Here is a 20,447-nt window from a genome sequence, read left to right as displayed (position 1 = left end):
GCTCACTCTTGCTTTCTACAGCATGAAACAAAAAGTATCCTGCAAGCCTGCAGCTTCCTGACAGTGGGACTAATTGAACCTTTACCTGTGAGACTGAAGGGTTCTCTTTGAGCTTTGTCTCAGTCCTTGTTGTGGTTTAACCCAGCAGGTCCCAGCTGAAGCTAAGATACTCCTTTAGGCACTTGAACTGTACTCAGATCATCCCTTGACCTTCTCTGTACAGTGAATTGCTTGGACCTTAGGGCTGGACAAGAGCCTTTTCTGATCTCAGAGCTGTTCTGTTCTGATCTCTCGTTCCTCTTCTGTCAGCTGTGTTTTGGAGCTCTTGCACTGTCTTTGCATCCTTCCTGACTGTGGATGCAGGAGCTGAACAGCCTTTTCCAGCAGTGGCTATGCAAATAAATGCTAAATAGCATTTACAGTGATGAAATGTTCTTAGCATTCCCCCCGCCCCCCTTGTTTCTTTCTTTATCTACTGTTTGCTGCTAGTTTAGCACTCACTTAGCAAGCCTCTGCCACTTTCCCAGTCTGTGTGAAGACAGTCCATGTACAGTTAAGGCTGTAAGCTCAGTCCTAAGAAACACAGAGAATGTGTGAAGTAAACAGGCTACTGAAAAAAGCCATCGGAGAGCTCTCCTGGGCAGCTGAAATAATGCAGCAATGCACTGCACTCGGAAAGCTTGCCTTTCTGCTGGAATCTCTTCCATTTAGAAGATTTACAGCAGATGCACTGGCCTCTGGCTTTGTTGGTTTGTTTGTCTCCTGGTGTTCAAATGGACTTGTAGTCATAACAGGACCTCCCGCAGAGTTTCTTTCCTGCTGTCACATTTTTGGTCTCTGGAGATGCATAATACCGAGAGCCAGACCTGTGCCAGAAAGCAGTTTGCAGATCTCCTGCTGTGTTTTGGTCAGACCACAGCCTATGATGTGGGGCTGGAAGGGAGGGAGGAAGATGCCAAGGGAAGTGGAACGTGATTTGAAGTAGATAAGCCTCCTGGGAGCTGTTTGGACTGAGGCAGTCTTGATGCCAGGCAAACCTGCTTTGATGCCTCTTAGTAGGAGACATTGACAAGCGTGTTCCTATGAGATGGGTGATGAGATTTACCGTCAATCACTTTGTATTCCCTAGAGTGAGGAATAATTTATTTAAGAAATGACTTCCTTGGAATTCAAGCTTTGTCATCTCTGACCCATTTGTAACTTCCGTCTCCCTTAAGTTTATGAAAGTAGTTTTTTTTTGTTTTTTTTTTGTGTTGTGGCCATGTGTTTTGCCACAAAAGCAGCTTTCTTGTTGTGTAGTCCAGTTCTACAGATAGAATTATGGTAGATGAGGAGATTAGTTAAATTTAATACTGATCACATATGGCAGCTAGGACACTAAAACAGTGTTCCAGTCCTGGTCATAATTTAGGTAGGGAATGCAGAGAGAAATTACATCTGCCTGGAAGGTTAAAATGCAGTTCTGGAAGGTATTGCTGTAGCAGTGCTGAAGCTGGCAGGCTGCATCTGGCAGATCTTGGTTTAACACAGTGGTGGTGTGTTTAGGTGGCTGGGGTAAAGTCTGGGACACACGGAGTGTGGAGAGAAACTTACTGTACCCTGATGAACTGACAGTTCTTTTTTCTGTTGTAGATGAAGGGCCTAGCTTGTACTTCTGATTCCTGTGTGCATGTAAGTTTGTGGTCTTGGTATCCAGTAATACATGCACCGGTTTAATTTATGACCAAAACTGTGTGGGGTCAAGGAGAAATGAGAGCTGAATGCCTGTCTTGCAGAAAGGAATGTACAAATGAGTCATCCCACACCACTGTTAATGCCAGCATTGTAGAGGCAGCAGGTGGAGATGGAGGAAAAAGCTTACTGGAAAATTGTAATCCGTGATGTAACTTCATCCCACTAAAAATCTCCCTAATTTAGACTTGGTTAGTTCATCTGAAAGACTCCAGAGAGGAAGCAAGTCAGTGCTGTTCTGAGTTTGGTCAAAGATTAGACACATAGATTTGCATTTTCCCTGTCTTTGGGCGGCGGATTGACCTAAAAAACTACAGATCTAAATTACAGCAAATTGCATTGAATTCTCTCTTGGTGAAAAACAGTCATTACCCCCTCATTTAGTATGGTTTCCTGCTGAGAAAGCTGTCCAGATGAGCGGTGTTGACAGCTAAGAAAAATAAGGCTAACCCCAACACTGTATGTTCCAGGTGTGTGTTTATTTTATTTATTTTGACTGTGTTCATATTAAAAGTGTGGCTTCCTTCTGTTTTACTGCATGGTCTTGCCAAGAGACCAGGGATGCTCTCATCCAATTTTGGGTTTCACTATGTGTACTCTGAGGCCTGGGTTCTGTCCTCAGCTTTAGTGCTTGTCAAAACACCACAGGTTTGATGCGGTTCAACAGGTAATTGGTGTCAAGAGCTGGATGTGTACAAGATGACTCAGTCTGTGAGATCTGAATTGTTCTCTGAAACTCCAATTCTTTTTTTACTAGAGAGGAAGGAATCAAGTTGCCTTGCGTTTCAGTACCTCGTTAAGCTGCTTGAAGATAGCTGCTGCAGGTTTGAACCTATTGTGTATCCCTTTCCCTACCTGCAGGATGTCTTCAGTGTTCCCTCCTGGGAACTGTTGAGGTCAGCAGACTGCTCTGTCAGAGTGAAGTAGGACTGTCCTTCTGCAGTGCATGAGCTATTAGTGATTGCTTTGTTCTGAAAATCAGTTGGCATTCTCGATTTGCTGAGCATTACTTTTATTGTAGTGGGATTGTTAACATGTAATTTTAAGTATATATTATCACATCTATTGAGGTTGATGTCATTGGTTAACACCCAGTCAATCTGAAGCAGGGCAAAGCAATACAGAGCCCTGAGAGATGCCTTACTTGTCAAAGTGACAAATTGCCCTTCCTGACTCAAAGGACCAGCTTGCAATTCAGAGCTATGTAGCTACAGGGGAAAGGGGAGGGGAGCATGGGAAAAATACCCTATTAGTTTAGGTCTTCCCCAGTGTTTTTTGTTGCATGTTGCGCTGAGTTGAACGTCTTTGTTTTCCTCAGTCTAAAACAACTTCTCAGCAGGTTGAGAGGAGCAAGGCCCCTGGGACTCTGCATCTACCACTTCTCATTCTCGTAAACTGTTTACAATCTCCCTCAGTTTTCTAGCTTTGTATGGAAGAGTTCAGTGGGTCAGCTTTCCCTTTAGCTTCATCCATCATTCCAGTCAATTAGAAATAGTTGAGGGCCAATTGCCCGGTCTTCCATTAACTGAGACACTTCAGATTGTTTAGAATAGCATAAAAGCTCTCTTTGTTGACCGTTGGGCTAGCACTGTGCTGATGGGCAGTTACCGTGTGGCTGAACAGAACCCTAGTGTATTTGGCACTGTTTGGGGGATGAATATTACTACTGCAGGCCTTGTTTGGGTTTGACTCCTTCTCCTTCACCTCCGCCTCTTGCCTTCCCTGAAAGGTGTGATGCCTTCAGATGCTGAGTTGCCAGCCCTGCTTGCAAAAAAAGCTGCATTGTGATTTTTCACAACTGCTGTAGTAGGGGGAGGTGTTTTTCAGCTGCTGAAAAGTTCCTTTCTAACCTCGGTGCTTAAAAAGCTCTTGGCATTACTTGTTAGTTACTTGTTGTGTGTGTTTCTGAAGGACAAAAGAAGTGTGTAAGCGTTCAGGAAACAGCTCAGGCTGAGTTCACTCTGGTACCCGTGCCAGGGCAGCCTGCTTTCAAGTAGAGCTGACGTTTTCCTGCAGAGGCTTGAAGCTTGCTACAGGTTGATGTATTTGGGTTCACGTTGAAGCCGATACATCGTTTTGTTTCATATTATGTTTAAGCAGAGAAGTACGTGTACCAAGAGGAGATTAGCAGCGAAGTAAATACTTAAGCATTCTCATTTTGAAATCATTGCCTGTCTTGCAAACTCTTTCCAATGTCATACACTGCTGAGGTTTCCGTATGGCCCAGTCCATGTGCTTTTTGTTGTTCCAGAGCTCGAGCAGCATATTGTCAGTAGGTCCTGGCTGTACAGTAGTAGTCCTTTGATTGTGAAGAGTCCTGAGAGCTGTGAACACATGGCCATGCTTGGGGCTGATGGCCTGGATGCTGCTGTGTCTCTTGGAGCTGGAGGAATGCAGTGCATGGCAGCCCTCAATTGAACATAAGGCCTCTGTGTTCTTCCAGAAGGTGCCCTGCCCCAGAACTGGTGGGGCTTACATGTTCCTTTGTCTTCTCATTCTGTTCCAGTCGTGTTCCAGGAGCAGTCTCCTCTGTGGCTGCTGCTCAGATGATAGAGGCTGAGCCATGAGTATGTGCTGCCAGGCTTGGATTTCAGCTCTTGAACTGTAGAAGTCCACAAAAGGCTCTCTGGACAAATCGGGACTGAGGGCATGGTAGGAATGTTTGGTTGGAAAAAAGAAACAACAGAGCTTGACAGACAGGAGAATATGATTATCAATTCAGATTCTCAATCCAGGAACGTGGTGATGTTGTTGCTTTTCTTCCTTCTTTATTCCTCCACGTACCCTCAGCAAATAACAGCCCGAGAACGTCAGAGCTGGAATTGCAGACCTGAGTTAGATGGGGAGCAGTGGGACTGGAGCATTAGTCTGAGACCCAGCTCTGACAAAACCAATGTTTCCCTGCTTTGCTCTTATAAGTTGTCTAATGCTTTGCAGAAAGGGAAGCTTTGATAAGCGATTTAAGCAAAGTATAAGAAGAGTAGAAGAGAGACTCCCTATTTGATTCAATTAGTGCTCGTGTCCAGTGCCATTAATTATGAGCAGCCTTCTGATGTTTTTCAGAGGAGCTGATACACTTGAGCTTTGTCTGTGCTGGGGCCAACCAAGGACAAGTATGTCCACTGATGTAGAATCCAGCTTTTGTGCTTTGCAAAACCCTTCATATTTGGTATCTAACAGTAGCCTGGAGTAAGCAGTAGCCTGAATAGTCTGCATTGCAGTCTGCTGAACAAAGGACACGTCTGGGAGAATGACGATTCAATGTACATGTTTTCCTTGTTTTTGAAGAGGGACTGTTTTAGTGGAAGTAATAATCTCCTGCAATTTAATATTATTTCCAGACTCTCTTAAATGGTCTCATAGGCAGAGAATAAAGAACTTCGCTTACTGTTTTAAAGTCGAATGTCTGTTCCTCCTAGGGGAGGTTATTCTTTTATTAAGGAAAGATAGAAAGCAGCTGCTTTGATGGCAGTGTAACTCCAGGAATTGAGATGGTGATGATTATAGAAGCTGTAGTATTCTAATGCAAAATAAGCCCTAGGAGATATGTGCCCTAAATGGTAAATCACTCTGTTTTTTAACAAAGCAAGAATTACTATTATTTTGTTTCTTGCTTATTTTACAAGGTCTTTAGCTGTTTCATCTGCACTTAACTTTTACAGGCTGGGGAAAATTTGGTGGTTGATGTTGTTTTGCTATTTAAATAGCTTGGCATTTTTAAAGTGTGCTAGAGATGTAAGCAAAGGATGGGATTCATGTGGCACTCCGAAAAGCAAGGAAAAAAGCCAAGAGTGCTGGTATCCAGTGCTCTAACTGCATTAGAGTCTGATGTTATAACTTAATGTTCCATGGTTTTCATGGATGGAGACAAACACCATTATTTCTAGGGGACCTCATGGGTAATGCTTATAAATTTTTGAGTGTAGCACCTTGGTATATGTTTGTTTATTGCAAGAGGACTCCTGCTGCCATTTTAGAGGCACAGAGAGGTCCTTCAGGGCAGGTAGGGTGCTGATAAGCTGTAGGGTCGTGTCTGCAGGAGGGAAGGGGGATCACTGTTTTGTTTTCACTTTGTAAACCCCAGCGAGCTGAACGAAGGAGAGTGTTTTCTAAACTGGAATTATGTGCCTTTGGCAGGAAGGGAGTTACCAGTAGGATTATTCATTAGGGGTGTTGTATTCCAGTTCTAATTTATGCTTTATTTTGAATAATTAGGCTTAGCTGCCAAATGTTTGGAATGTGAGGTGCTGAGATGTGTTTAACAGGAGCGCCCTAGATACAGGCTTAGAAGCTGAGCGCTGAAGGTGGATGAGAGGGCTAATGTGTCCCAGTTTTAGCAATTTGTGATGACCTAAAATCCATAATGGAGGAAAGTAAAAAACAGAGAAAGTCTTTGCATCTTTTTCTGTGTTAGTGCTGTTTTGTGACAGCTGTGCTTTCGTGGTGAGGAACAAGTACTGGTTGTGGAGATCAAAGAGCTGCCTCCTTAAGCTAATTCAGAGAAGAGCAAGTTGGATGGTGTTCTGTCCTCTTTGCTCACTGCTTTTTTCAGTAGCTCACACATACTAAGAGGGAAGTGCAAGAAAATGCAGACTGGTTAGTTATCTGTGTTAGGATGTCTACCTTGAACTTTGGAAGCTTTTGTTTCTGACGCCTAGGACAGTCTCATGCTAACACTGCTCTTCTCCTGTAGGAGTGCAGATCTGTACCTGAAACTTCATTTTATAAGCAGCCTTGGGATGAAATCTGTCTTGTTTAAAGTCAATATGCTCTAGTTTGCAATTCACTCATGTTTAAGTGCCCAGCTTTAAACTATTTCTTTGCCCACAGGCAGTCTGAATACAAAGGGAGATGTTTTTTTATAAAGTTTTGCAGAAGCACAAGGAGCAAAATAGGGAAGGTAGTCTGAAATATCTTCAGATTTGTTATTACAAAGCAGAATTTTCCTCTGAAGAACACAGAAGAAAAACAGATGAATTCATGGCATCACCTCAGTGTGCAGCTAGAAATGATCAAGATGGGTACATCTATGCACATATACGTGCAAAAGGAGTAAGTCACACCTTGAATCAGGTCTGGTATTTGATGCCACATAAATGGCAAGGAGATTTACTAGGACAAAGTGTAAAGGAAGAAATGTATGTGTTAACTGATGTCTTTGGTTGTGGTCAAACTTGGATTGTACAAAGAAAAGAGAAAGTTTTAGGCTCTACCATATTGCAGCACTGTGGAAGTTCTTTTATTTGAAGGGAAGCTTTGCAGTGGGCTGGTGAGAGCTGAACTGCAGCTGTAATTTCATAGCTTTGGGATAAAGAACAGATTCATGTATTTGTCCCAGGAGTTCGTTTGCCTCTAGAAGCTATGGGCAGAAGGCAGAATCTGGCGTCTGAACTCTACCATGAGATGCTAAGTGTGTATCCTGAGTTGCTGGATGTTGAATGGGGTGATTTTTGGTATGATTTCAGAAGCCTTACTCCGGCTGGTTATTTCCGTTGCTCGGGTTATTTTTGGGTTTTGATAGAAATGGGAGTGGTGTCCGCTTATCTCATCTCTGATGGTGCAGCACACGCTCCATTGAAGGTTGTCTGTTCTGCATCTCCACCGAGATGGCTGCCTGAAGCTTATTGCCATGGTTAGGGGTTATCATCATTACTTACCTGGAATTGAAAACAACTGCCTTACTCAAGTCCAAATTTTGGAATGTAAGAACATAGCTGTAAATAATGGAAACTGATCAAGGGCATTGTGGCTTGTGTCAAAGGGAATTACTGCTCGCACAAGGATTAAATGGTACATTTTCCCTTAATGAGACCTCATTGCATTGCTCGTGCTCAGCAGCAAAAAGTTGCTTTGAAGGATACTGTCCTTCGTGGCTGACACTGAACACAGCACAGCCAGGTGGAGGGCAGGCCAAAGCCACGTCAGGACAAAATGCATTTCTGTACCATTTCATTTAGAAAATAGCATGTTACAGCTTTCTGGTGCAGAGGCTTTCTCAAATTGAGAATATTTAAACATTGGTGCAATTAGATTTGGCTCCTGCATGACAACAGTTTCTTCCCAGTCATTTTGTTTTCCTGTGATGTGGAAAGGTACATGGGATTTGCCTATGGAGTTTTCTTTAGAAAAAATGCATTAACTTTGTAAATTAAGGTCCTGTGTCATTCTTCTTCATTATTAAAATATACGTACACACATACACATATATAAATGCGTATATTCCTTAATGAGAGCTTTTCTATGTCTGCCTGTTTGACAGGATGTGCAAAGCTTTGAGGTCTGAGTAGCACGATAGCTTCAGGGATTACAGCGAAATGAACAGTCTGCCATTCCGTCTCGCGTAGCTGAGGATTCCTCGTGCTGGAGAAAAGGCTTGTTGCTCAGTATGGAAGCCAATTCTTTATTGGCCACTTGCTGTGAAACTTCTAAAACACGTTCATATACCAAAGGGGGAGTTTCTGATTGCTGTGCTGAGACACAATTGCATAAGAGAAAGGAAAGTTCAGATGTTTGTGCTGTGAGAGACAGGAACGCTCGCTTTGTGCAGCAGCATCCTCGCAACAACTGACCTTTGCTCTCATTTCTTTCTGTGCACTGTTTCTGTACGTTGTCTGTTAACACATTTTAAAGAGCTTATAGCTGTGTAGATCTGCACTTAGCAAGAGGAGATGTCGGAAGAGCAACAGTCCACGTAATTCAGCAGTTAATTTTCAGCTATCCTTTTTAGATTATCATTGTGTTGGACATTTCCAGGCAGGTGTCTGTTTGATAGTAGGTCTTGATGTTTTACAGCCTCCTGTAGTCTGAAACGGAGTGTATATTATCAAATGGAATTAAACTTTGAATGTTGCATAAGATAAACTGCTCTCTAAGCCAATGGTCTCATTCAGTGCAGAGCAGAAAGGATGTTTTATGTACAAAAATTCCACTCCTCCTACACTGGGCGTTGGAGAGGAAGCTTAAGACAGGCTTAAATATGAGGCAGTAGTCTGTAGTGGGTTGCCCATAAATACAAAGGTCATTACAGCACACTCGTGATTTCCATTTACTAAGTTGTGCTCAGCCATACTTGCTTAGTTGGGTTTTTTTTTTTTTGAGACTCTGGATTCTTCTTTCTCTGACTCTCTATTTGCAAGTTGTTGGGTAAAACATATTCCATTGAAAAAGATGGGATCAGTAAGATATGTATGCCGTGATGGTAGAAGGGAGAAATTAATTTTTTGCTTGCTTCTTTAGGAACAAAGCCCCAGTAACCAGACATCTATAGCAATGATGCAAGAACCTCAGGAAATGGTGGAAGAAACAGTCACTGTTGAGGAAGACCCAGGCACTCCCACTTCCCACGTGTCTATTGTCACTTCTGAGGATGGAACAACGAGGAGAACTGAAACCAAGGTGAGAGGTTAATAACCAACAAAGAAAATGGGAAAATGACAGTTACTCAGGAAGAGAAAGAAAGCAGTGTGAGTGGTGAGAATTGTGGTACTGTGATTTTTCATGTGCTCCTTGGCAGCAAAGCTGAGGGGTTTTTTTGTCAGTTTGTCTGGTTTGCTCCCAGTCAGTGCTGATACAGCTGTTCTTGGAGCTGGGAACTGAGCAGGAACAATTACCTAGGTTAACAAAAAAAACCACTAGCACCCATTCCCAGATTGCTAATTATTTTAAGGTTTGCTTTATCTTACTGATACAGTTCACAGCATTGCCATGCAATCACATACAGAACTATGGGAGTTGGATGAGATGGAAGGGCATGGAGTAAAAGATTTCTGCTCCTGGGGAAAATGTGCTTGGAAACATGTCTTCAAATTAATTACGATTTGTAATGATAATATGCAGTTATACTTTATCTTCAGAACCAGGAACATCATATTTAAATAAAGCTACAGTGTTTACCTTCTACAACATTCCTGTGAGTGGGATTTTTCTCCTGATGCATAGGGAAAGTTAGTTGTGCTCTCAAGTGACCTGTACCTCAGATCACAGATCTGCGTATCTTCTCCTCACACATTTTTTGCTCCCTTTTCTAGCCTCCATGTAAGGTAATTTTTTTATTTCTGCTGAGCAGATAGATGATGTACATTTGTGATTGCTTGTGGTATTTCTGCAACAGTATTACAACTTGACGTTTGGGCCTTGGAGGTTGAGCTGACCCCTTTGTTAGGTTTTGGTCCCCTGGAAGATGGAGGACGAATGCTTACTGAAAAACTTCTGAACAATGGTGATTTAAAGAGAGACCTTCCAGCTGCTGCTCGTGGTAGGAGGTGCACAGAGGTTGTTGCATAAATCAGTGTTCGTTTTTCTGGCATTCTGGAATTGCAGCCATCTGAGGTATCTGTTGAGGACATCAGAGTCTCAGGTCACAGTGAGTGACCGTTGGTGTTCTGAGCTCAGTGAGTTTGCACATACTGGTATACACTGAGCATCTGTTTAAAAGGTGTTCATTCAGTGATGTAAGTGGAAATTTTCTGTTTGTCAGAAGGAAATGGTAGTCTTAAGAAACAAACAAACAAAAAACACATTTTAATTAGTCCTTTCAGATGTGACTTACTTGAACTAAATTCTGCTTTCTTTCTAATGGCAGCAACTGTTACCTGCAGGAAGGAGGTGGTAAAATTACATATTTTTAGGATGCTGTTAGTGCAGCTATGCAAAGGAATAAGATAGAGTGGAGGCCATGTAGCGTTCCCTAGATAACAGAACTGCATGAAATAGTTTGAAATAGTTATGCTACTGATAAATCTGTGTGCTTGTCATAACAGAAAAGGTGCAATTTTCTCCTGTGCAATATTCCTGCTGTTTTCCATCTTCCCAGAGGCGTAGCTCCAAAACAAGCCATTGCATCTGAATGTGGGGAAAACATGGAGGAATGGCTAATCCCTACAGTGTCCTCTCCATCTCAGAGAGCAGCGTTTTCCTCTCTTAATTGTAGTTGGTTCCAGGCCCTGAAGTGCTCTAAGAACAGGGAGAGAGTGCATGGCTGTCTTACTCTGCTTCTGTGTGGTTTCAAATAATTCTGCTGACCCCTACATACACAGAGGGCTGCTCCAGAAGTGGTGCCTCGTGCTGTTGTGTGGGCCCATGTTGTCAGAGGCACTCACCAGTGCTGACTGAACTTTGGTGGAGACCAAGCAGCAGCTGTGAGCATAGTGAGCCGTGGTTGGTGCAGCAGTGGTGACTGTGGGTCGTCTCCACTGGTACAGATTTTTAGGAGTCTGGCATGCAGCTCTTGCTTGTTGCACAGCTGATGGTGGTATCTGCTGCCTGGAGCTGTTCCCTAGTATTTCGTTGCTACAAAGACCAACTCTATATAAATACAGATTTATGCATCTGTATATCCAGCTGTTGAGATATCCTCTGAAATGTCAAAGCATAAATGGGGTTGGCTTAGCCCTAACTGTTGAAAGAGGCCCTGAGTCTTTGCTGAAGATGTTGCTGTTTCTGAATGGTTTTGTTGTGACTTTTCCTTGCTGTGATAATATGACATAGTTTTAATGGCTCTTAGATATGAAAACAAGATCATGTTTTCTTCATATTTTTATTTAATCACGTGCTTTTCAACTTGTGTTCAATGTTGGTAGCAAATGTGAAAATGCAAACTGTTGTCGTTGGGAGAACATAGCATTGGTTAAGTGTCCTGGAGTTAATTGGCATTGACTTACTATCACTTTTAATAGGTGTCATCGTGGTGTGTTTTATAGGTCATGCTATTATGTGTTAGTGCCTTGCAGGGAAAATGAAACTTTTTGCACCTTCTCTGTGGTGACAAAATTCTGACCTTGCTGTTCAGGTGAGGACAGTGAACGAGAGTTTCTGTGCAATGTGATACAAATCCGTCCCCTGGGCACAGTGTGCTGCAGGAGCAGTACTCCTCCTCTGATGAATATAGGTGGGGCAGGGGCTCAGCCTGGTCAGTACTGTGCAGTGTGGCACTTGCAGGGGTACTCGAGCAGCTTCCATCTCCTGGGCCATCTGTTTCTTGTCTGAAGCAGCACAGCAGTCAGGGTGTACCCACTAGCTCTGCACTGGGACCTGCTGAAATGATGACCTTGAAGCTTGGCTGTCAGGTGTATTAAGTCAGTAAAATACATCCTTAAGGCAGAGATTTCATCCTTCCTGGTTTAGTATCTGCCCAGTAGAGCAGGTAATTGCTGTTACAATTGCTGCCTTTTAGGACTTAATGATGGTTCATTTGTGTGGCTGTATGCATAATGGAGCTCAGTAACAGGTGGGACAAGTTGTGGCCTTGCTTGTGACATCCGTGCTTTTTATCTCTGTAGAGGAGCAGCCTTTCCTATGACGGGAATCCTCACGCCTGCTTTCAGCAGTAACTGTATCTGTTACTTCATGAGGGGGATAGTTTATTTGAGCTTAGTTACATTTGTGCTTATGTGTTTGCCTTAGTAAAAGTTTTGTGCTTCACTGTTGCACTTGCTCTATGCATCTTCGGAGGAAGGTTTAGAACCTGCCTTTGTTATCTCTGTAATTAGGAGCTTCTCCTGGACAGTGGCAGTCACATTTTCCAACCTTGTTTTACAAAGGAGGTGGGTACCACATGTTGCTTCCTCTGCCAGAGTTAATAGGCCATCTTTTTAAGAGACAGGAGGAATTGCCCAGGTATGTGCTTTCCTTGCTGCATACCCTGTGTGCAGGTTAGTTAACTCCATGTGGTTTGATGTGTATTTTTGGACCCTGTCAAAGAAAGCTATTGTTTGTTTCTGCTGCACTGTACACAGTAATGCCTATAAACGATTCCCCTTGAGCTGTAGCGTGGCAAAAGCTATAGATGTGTATGATCCTTTATGCTGATGTTCTTTGTTTTTCTTTTACAAATCCCCCCACGTTGTTTGGAAACCATAATGTACAGAGGTTCCTTTCTCCAATAATACATGCAGTAAACCACTAGAATGCAGAAGCATTGATAGTTTGTGCTTTCCCCCCAAATCACTGATGCCTGCAGCAGGGAAGCGAGAAGAAGCATAACAGAATGTAATATTTGACATATTTTAAATAGAGAACATCTGCCTTCTCAAAAATGAGATATCTGAGTAATTTTCCCCAAACTGTTATTATCTTACTACTGTGCTGGCTAAGTCCCTACATAACATTCACTGCACAAAAGATGTATCACATAATGCTTCATTTCAGCTCTATAATCTCACTGGAAGCCAAATACCTATCATGCTGAAACAGTGAAAGTCACCTTGGGGAGAGGGCTGCTGCTGCTCGTCGGGGCTGGGAGGCTGACGTGTCGGAGGAGCTGAAGGTTTAGAAGCAGCTGAAGAGAAATGGAGTAAAACAAACAGGATTTGTGTGCTCCTGTTAATGCTTGCTTTTTTCTTTCTTTAGGCACCTTTTATATTTATTGTTGTTGAAATGCAAAAAGATTTGAGAGCTCTGGGTCACTTTTATTCATTGAAAATGATGTTTTTATGGTGGCAAACTGTAAAATCAATCAGTATACAGAGTTGTTTCATTTCCAGGCCGTCCACTTGCCTTGTCTTCTCTAATACTCAAGAAGTCCAGGTCTTTCCCAGCAGTGATTACTGCTGCTCTCCCTTCCTAGCAGCAGTAACTGGAAGGCACTTGTGACTTGAAATCCTCTGTTGTGTTGGTGCCAGCTACACTGAAGTGCAGCTCTTTGAAACTTTGCAGAAAATTGGAGGGGAATGAGGTAATGGAGCTGGAATGGATTTCTGCCCAAGTTGAGGGTCCTTTGCAAAAGTGAAGCACTAAGCTTAAAATTGAAGAGCAAAAACCTGAGCTGTTGTTTTGAAAACCTATGGGGTGAGTTCTTGCACAGTGTTTAATAGAAGGGTAATATCTTACAGCCTGCTTGGGGTGATGAATTTTTACAGTCCGTAGTTGAAAAATGAGCTCTTGAAAAAACATCAGAACACCTTTATCCTTTCACATTCTTTCTCATCTGCTTTTGTTTTACGGCAGAGTTTCAACAAAATTTTTAGCCCGGTCAGGTTTTATGAAGTACTTAATTCATCAAAGAAAGGGGAGCGGTGCTGGGGGGGATACAGAAGTAAAAACAAAAGCCCTCCAGAAGGAGATGGAAGGTGGGAAGTACAAGTGCTTGTTAAGATGATGGCATTTGATGGTGTCAGCACACTTCCACTGGAAACTCAGTACTCTTTCCCCCTCTGTCTCAGCACGGTGCACTGGGAGGAGTATATATATGTGTGCCACTTGTTCACGTGAGCAGGAAGCCCAGTCCTGGGTTTCCTCAGCTCTGTTTCCCTGTCACTTTAAGACAAATAAAAGGTCAAGTAACAGAAAAATACAGAAACAGTTTAAAATGTATATTTCCCTTGTATCCTGTAGACAGATGTCTTTCCAGGAACAAAACTAATGACAACATTATCGTGAGGCTTGTAGGGGTATTATTTAATGAGCAAAATTATTGCCATGTGAGGTTGTGGGGAAACTGTGGCACAGTCAGTGAGCTCTCAGTGTGCTTGTATTCCTGGCTGGGGGCAGAGGAAAGTGCTGAAGGCATGCGACTGCTCTCTCTTTAACAAGATGAGTGATGGCTGTAGGATTTGGGCTCCAGAGGGCTTTAGAAACTTGGAATATTGGAACTTGTTCTTTTTTTTTTCCTGTGGTTGAAACCTCTATTTAGTTTGCAGGAAATAGAGAATTGCATATATGTATTTTAAACACACTCAGGTAACCTTTCTGTAGAGGTGGTTGGGGGCTCATGTCTGGCAGTGTGGTGGACTGTAGCACTGAAGCAGCTGAGCACCCTTTGATTTGTAATCAGCTGAAAAAAAACTCTTCGGATGGATTGTCTGCAGGTAAATGGAGGAAGGCAGTTTGCGGTATCTCTGAGTAACTTGTATCTCTAAATTGTTTGCTGCAGCATGTCTACAGAGCAGAGTTCATGCTAATAAATTGGATGCATCTGGAGGATCAGGTGGCAGATAAGACAGCCTGCTGGGTCTCCCATTTGGAATTGCTTTGTTTTCTCTGGCTAATGTATTAGTATTAAGGAAACCACAGAAATGTTGGGAGAGAAGATTACTGTGCTGTCAGCTATCCAAGACTGCCTCTCCTTTTAAGAAATATAATTGAAACATTCCCTTGAGCTGGATTTCCTGAAATAAAGGTTTATTGTTTTCTTTTGCTTGGAAGTCTAATAAATGGACCTTCCTCTGTGTGCTGACTAATTGCTTCCTAAAAGCTCCCCTTTATTGTCCTGTAGGCAGCAACGTCTGTTTATCACATGATAAATCTTCTGTTTCGGTGCCTAACCCTGACAAATGAGGCATAGTGCAAATACTCCCTCTCTCAAAATGTGAACAGACTCGATTTGACACCGTTCTCCCCCACCCCCCAATGCCTTTAGCATTATTTGATGCTTTTGTGCTGTGAGAGTTGTGTATTTTGGTGCTAAGGTGAAATGTTCCTTTTTCTGATGAGGGTTTCTTGATTGTGCTGATCCCTTCTGCTGTTAATTGTGGGAACACTCAGCAGTGTTAGCTGTGCTGACGTTGTCAACTTGTTCTTGTGTCTGCTGGCTGATGCCAGGGCTGTCTGACTAGCACAGCTGCTGAAAACTTGTCTGCCCTCAAATATGCAAAAAGGAGGCAAACTGGGGGAAAAAGTGCAAATGAACCTTGCATTCTGTGTTCTCTGCACTCTGTAGGGTACTGGAGCATGGTGGGAGAACTCTCCAGTTTGATTAAATGTGAATGTGAAGTCACAAATCCTGTAGGAACAGATTTTCCAAATGTTCAGGTTTTCTATGTAGTCGTTTTTGTATGTGTACCAAATATCAGTAGACAGCTGTCCTTGCCATGACATGACCATGGTGTGTTACCCCATCCTGCTTTCTGGAGAACTGTTGTTTTTATCAAAGGGAAACAGGTCAGAGTGAGCAAGTGTCCGAACTGGCAGCAGAGGTGGTGGCTGAAGACGTGCTGCAGTGACAGCTCCCTGCAGAGCTCTTCTCCAGGGATTGGGAAGGTCAAAGCTTGTTCCTTTTGTGCTGTTGCTGCAAGTGTTCATAGTGTATAGAGTATCTTGCATTATCTGGTCTGGAAAATCTTGTGAAAAATGGCACGTGACAAACTGTGCATGCGTTGCAGCATATGCCTTGAGGAGGAAAGCTTGGAATTCAATTTAACGTGTCTGGCTTCTGTTGAGTAGTGCTGAAAGAAAGAGCTTTGTGTGGTTACACAAGCACTCTCCTTGGCAGAGAAAGCTGTTTTTTTGTTCCTTATTGTGCAAAAGTATCAGTTTCTGATTCATCCAACTGTTGAATTCATGCAACCTTTCTTCCTGTTATTCACCTTAATAGTTCACAACCTCAGGAATGTTGAAGCCCAGCACTCTGTATCCAGTTTTGTCACTCTTTTGCAAAGCTCACATGTTTCAGGGCTGAGAATGTTGCCTTTTCTCCTATTAGAAGATCACTTCTGAGCATCCTACTTTGAATAAAACTTCTGTTTCAAACTCAGTAGGAGAATGCTGAGCTGTGTTCCATTTGTTTATGTCCACATTACAAAGAGCTACTGTAAGCTGCCCCAAATCTTTTTCATCCCTAAATGTCCAATTTCATAATTGCCATGGCAGCAGTCATGCTGGTGTTGAATGGAGAGTGGGAGTACAGTGCTCAGGTAATGAGCAGAAGCCATTTTTGGTTTCTGTGTCAAAAATGGATTGGCTTATAGCTCTTAATTCCTTTATTTTGGATACTACAATATGCACTTTTAATTAAAAGATGGTAGGGGTGGAAACTAGCATCTTTTCTGAAGCTTACTTACTGAGGAAATCCCTTTGAGATAAAGAGGAAAATTTTCAGCTGTGGCCCAAATTAGACACTGAGGTTGCGTTGGTACCTGGCTATGCTTTGTTCAGCATTGTGATGCTGCTTAATTATGCTGTTGGTGGAGAGCCATTTGTGCTGCTTGCCATCTCAAGGCAAGCCTTTCATTAACTCATTAGCGTGAAGTTTCATTTGCTCACAGATGTCTCTAGGAATAGAGATGTCTCTAGGAAAAGAAATACTGTTTGGGTGAATTTCTCATGTTTGGAGTTTCCTTTCACCACAGAGATGTCTGGAGCTGCTTCAAGAGGTGTGCTCTGATGGTTTTGTCTAGTAGCAGATTGTCCAATCTGGTGCCAGCCTCTGCATTTGAATTGGAGGCTACAGGTTGCAATGTCTACTTGGGCTCCGGAGCCACTGAGCAACCCAGGAATACATGGTGTTACTGTTGCTCTTGGTGTACATGTTTCACTCTTCAGTTTCTGTGAAGATGAGCATTATTTACATATGCCTATTTCTCTCTCGTACTTGCATTGAAAACCCAGAATTGCCAACCTTTCTGTTGTGTGTTCTTCCCAGTGTGTAATCCACTTACATGTATTTGTTTACTGTTCTAGCTCCCTTAGTCTCATTACATTGTTCATCAAAGAGAAAATTAACATCTTTATTTAATACTTCACAGGTTACCAAAATGGTCAAAACAGTCACCACTAGAACAGTACGTCAGGTCCCGCTTGGACCCGATGGCCTGCCATCCATGGATGGCTCATCTCCCATGGGCAGCTACACAGATTCAATAGACAGAAGGTATATGAAGAATGGGGAGCGGTACATCACACCACAGGCATCGTCCACGTTAACCAGATCTTACAACAGCTACAACGATTCCTACCCTGACAGCCACGAAGGCCAGTATCGTCCTTACATCAGTCACGATGGTTATGGAGATCTAGCAGATAACTATGGCAGCTTGTCACGTGGTGTCAACTACCGTCCTCGCTACGCCTATGTGCCAGGAAACAGTTACCGGCCGGACGATGGGAGCTTCACTTTGCCAAGCAGAAGGGATAACTATGGTCCTGTTGCCCAGCCTCAGGTCCCAGTGGGCAGCAGTGTTGACTTGAACCGCTCTCAGCCAGAACGTTTCCAGCCAGAGCCCTATGGGCTGGAGGATGATAACCGCAGTCTTGGAGTGGATGATGAAGGATATGAACTGGATCCTGATTATTCTACTGTGAACCGAAGGACATCTGCAGGTGTGCCTGAGAGAGGAAGACCTCACAAAGGAAGGTAAGAATTCACTTGTTGCTTACAATGCTATCTGTGGCTGTTTTCCTGAGTTGAATGTCTGAGCCCTTAATGATCTGGTTAGGTCACAATTATTTGTCAGAAAAAAAACCAAAAACCAACAGCCCAACCACTGGGTTGTGGTCAGCGTAATTGTTAGAATGAAATAAACATCTTAAAATCACATAAGTGGGGAAAGTTGAGGGATGGAGGGAGAAAAATCTTACATAAGAGACAAAAAATAAACCAGTTTGGGATTGCTGTGTACTTGTGATTTTGGCTAGATCAGCATTTCTCAAAAGCAACTGTAGGCAAAGCCAGCATGTCCTAAATATAGGACTGGGAAGAGAGAGAGTTCACCTGCATGGAGAAGAGGGGAGCTGCCCTACTGTGGTGTGAACAAGGTAGAATGCATCACTTCATTAGCCAATAAATAACTAAAATGCATATGAAATGCAACAGAGAATGATTATAGTGCTCAAAATCCTTCTCAGTGTGTTTCTGGACCACTTCATTTAAGCTGAATTAGCAAGGATGAGATAATTTCCTGGAAGAGGGATGGTTTTTGTCTTCCTCAAGAAGAGGTGTGACTGCTCTGACTTTTCCTGGTGCTATCTCATGCTGGCAAGGTGAAAAAGGATCTTGTAATCTTAGAGACTTCAGGTGGGTCTGGTTGTGTGCACATCTGCCAAACAGTAATTTTGAACAGCTGGTTGGCTGCAGATGAGCTGATAGCTGGTGATGAAGGGATGCCATGTTATCGAGAAGCTGTCTGGTGAGGTTCCTGACAGCCTCAGCTCCTGGACCTGTGCTTATCGTACACCCTCAGCTGTGCGACAAGGTTGTGCTGAACCTCAGTAAAGTACTTCAGCATTTGTAAGATCAGATTGTTATTTTGTCCTGTCAGCCTAAATAAAGGGGAGATAAGAGCATCCGTGTTGAACTAAATGTAACTGAAGAGACCAATCACAAATTACTTCTGGTTCAGTCCCCTTCCAGGAGACGTGCTATTTTGTGCCATTAGTTGTTCGTGCTGTGCTGTCAGCTCTTGTGTTGGGGCTTGTGCCTGGGGCCTCCTGCACGGGAAGGACGTGGAGCTTTGGGAACAGGTTCAGATGGAGCTCTGCTGCTTGGAGAAGTGACAGTGCTCATGGTTTCATTCATTCTTCTGTAGCTCTGTTTCCCTTCATGTTTCTGGAAGTTCATTTCAAAAGGAACCAAGCACCTGCAAACTAATCTACGCTTAAAAAAAATAGTAATAAAGAACAGAATGACAAGGCCTATCTGCCAGAACACTTTTGAGGTCCCTTCTGGCATCTTTTCCTGACAGCTTACAAACCATTGGGACCACGTCGAGGTTTCATGGGGCTAAAGTGAATACCACCAGGTGCTGAGACACTGATCCCTTTATCAGACTGCTGTATCTGCTCCTCTGCATCTGAGCAAAGTTTGCAGTTCTAGTTGAAGCAGTCAGGCAGCAGTGCTTGTAAAGTTTTATTCACATTCTTCAAGCTATATTCATGATAAATAATTGAATGCATTCTTAGAACCTGTCCATTTGCATTTTTAAAGTATAGTTTTTAAGCATCCCTTTGATTTATTGTTCCTTGCAGTTTAGATAGGACCAGTTTACAGTTTTTGTTTTACATTTCTTTTGTTGTGAGTTTTTCCATATTTAATATGATCAAGAGGATTTGACAAGCAATTAGCCTGACTGCAGCAGCAACCCTTAGCTTTGAGAACGTAAGGTTGTATGAGGGCCTCTTCAGATGTACTGCTTTCTGACATTTCAAAGAAATACTTGAGCAATTCAGTATACCTGTGTTTCAGAAATGCTACTGATCTGCCAGAGACTAGTGATAACAAGTAGTGCATTGTACTAGATGAGGGTAATTACTGCTTGATTATCTCTCTCTAGTTTTTGTTTGGTTTCTTTTGAACAAGGTTATTACTTGAGGATGTGATGAAACTAATGTGGTAAATTGATGGCACCTTTGTTTTCAATACGTTGGTATGTGTGGAGTAGGCCTGGTAGCTGCAGGAACAACTACTCCTTCTTCCCTCAGAGATGTTTTCCTCCCAGTATGCTGCTCTCATTTTCTCATGGATTAAAACAGGATGAGTGCCCTTCCTGTCAGTTACTAGTGCTGGTGATGCTCTGTCTCAGAGGACAGAATGGCCTTTTCTTATCCAAATCTGAGGTAGTGAATTCTGGACCCGAGTGTGATAGGCGTTGTCTGTAGGGGATCCTAGTTGAGTGAGTTACAGCTGTGAATTGTTCTGCCCAATCTGTTGTGCTCTGTCTGACTGGTCACAGAGATGCCTTTCTGTTGTGCTCCTCAATTTAAGCTACCTGTGTTTTGTTTTGAGCTGGGAAAAATTGGGCATCTCCACACACAGCTGCAGTCCAGACAAGTGCAAATGCTGCAACCGTTTGGTCTTCCGTGCCTGTGGTGGCTGGGTTTATTTCTCATTTTCTTTTGCATTGAGTCTCTGCTGTAACATTTTCTTCTGAAAGAGAACGACAAATTTTGGTAAGGAAAAGGCATTTGAGTGTATTATATTGATCTGATAGTACTCAGATTTATTTGTGAGTGTTGTTGCATAGCTTTAATTAGCTTTTTCTTCATTGAGTAGGTTGTCTTCATTAAAT

The 20,447-nt window shown here is 42.8% G+C and overlaps 1 protein-coding gene across 5 annotated transcripts in view; it reads left to right on the top strand.

Annotated features, from left to right (window-relative positions):
* The window catches only part of ARVCF (ARVCF delta catenin family member), a 203,587-nt gene that overhangs the window by 121,796 nt on the left and 61,344 nt on the right, over positions 1-20,447 (top strand). For all 5 annotated transcript variants that reach the window (XM_065739053.1, XM_065739051.1, XM_065739050.1 and 2 more), the window contains 2 exons: positions 8,968-9,126; positions 17,190-17,797. In XM_065739053.1, coding sequence (XP_065595125.1) covers positions 9,001-9,126; positions 17,190-17,797 — 734 coding nt within the window. In that variant the 5' untranslated portion in view covers positions 8,968-9,000. The remainder of the gene's footprint in view (positions 1-8,967; positions 9,127-17,189; positions 17,798-20,447) is intronic.

The sequence above is a fragment of the Cyrtonyx montezumae genome, unplaced genomic scaffold (genome assembly GCF_038088225.1).
Source record: "Cyrtonyx montezumae isolate F1298 unplaced genomic scaffold, pur_monq_1.0 scaffold_23, whole genome shotgun sequence".
In the NCBI taxonomy this organism is placed as follows: Eukaryota; Metazoa; Chordata; class Aves; order Galliformes; family Odontophoridae; genus Cyrtonyx; species Cyrtonyx montezumae.
The sequence above is the reverse complement of the archived record's forward strand: the minus strand, read 5'-3'. Positions and strand labels throughout refer to the sequence as shown.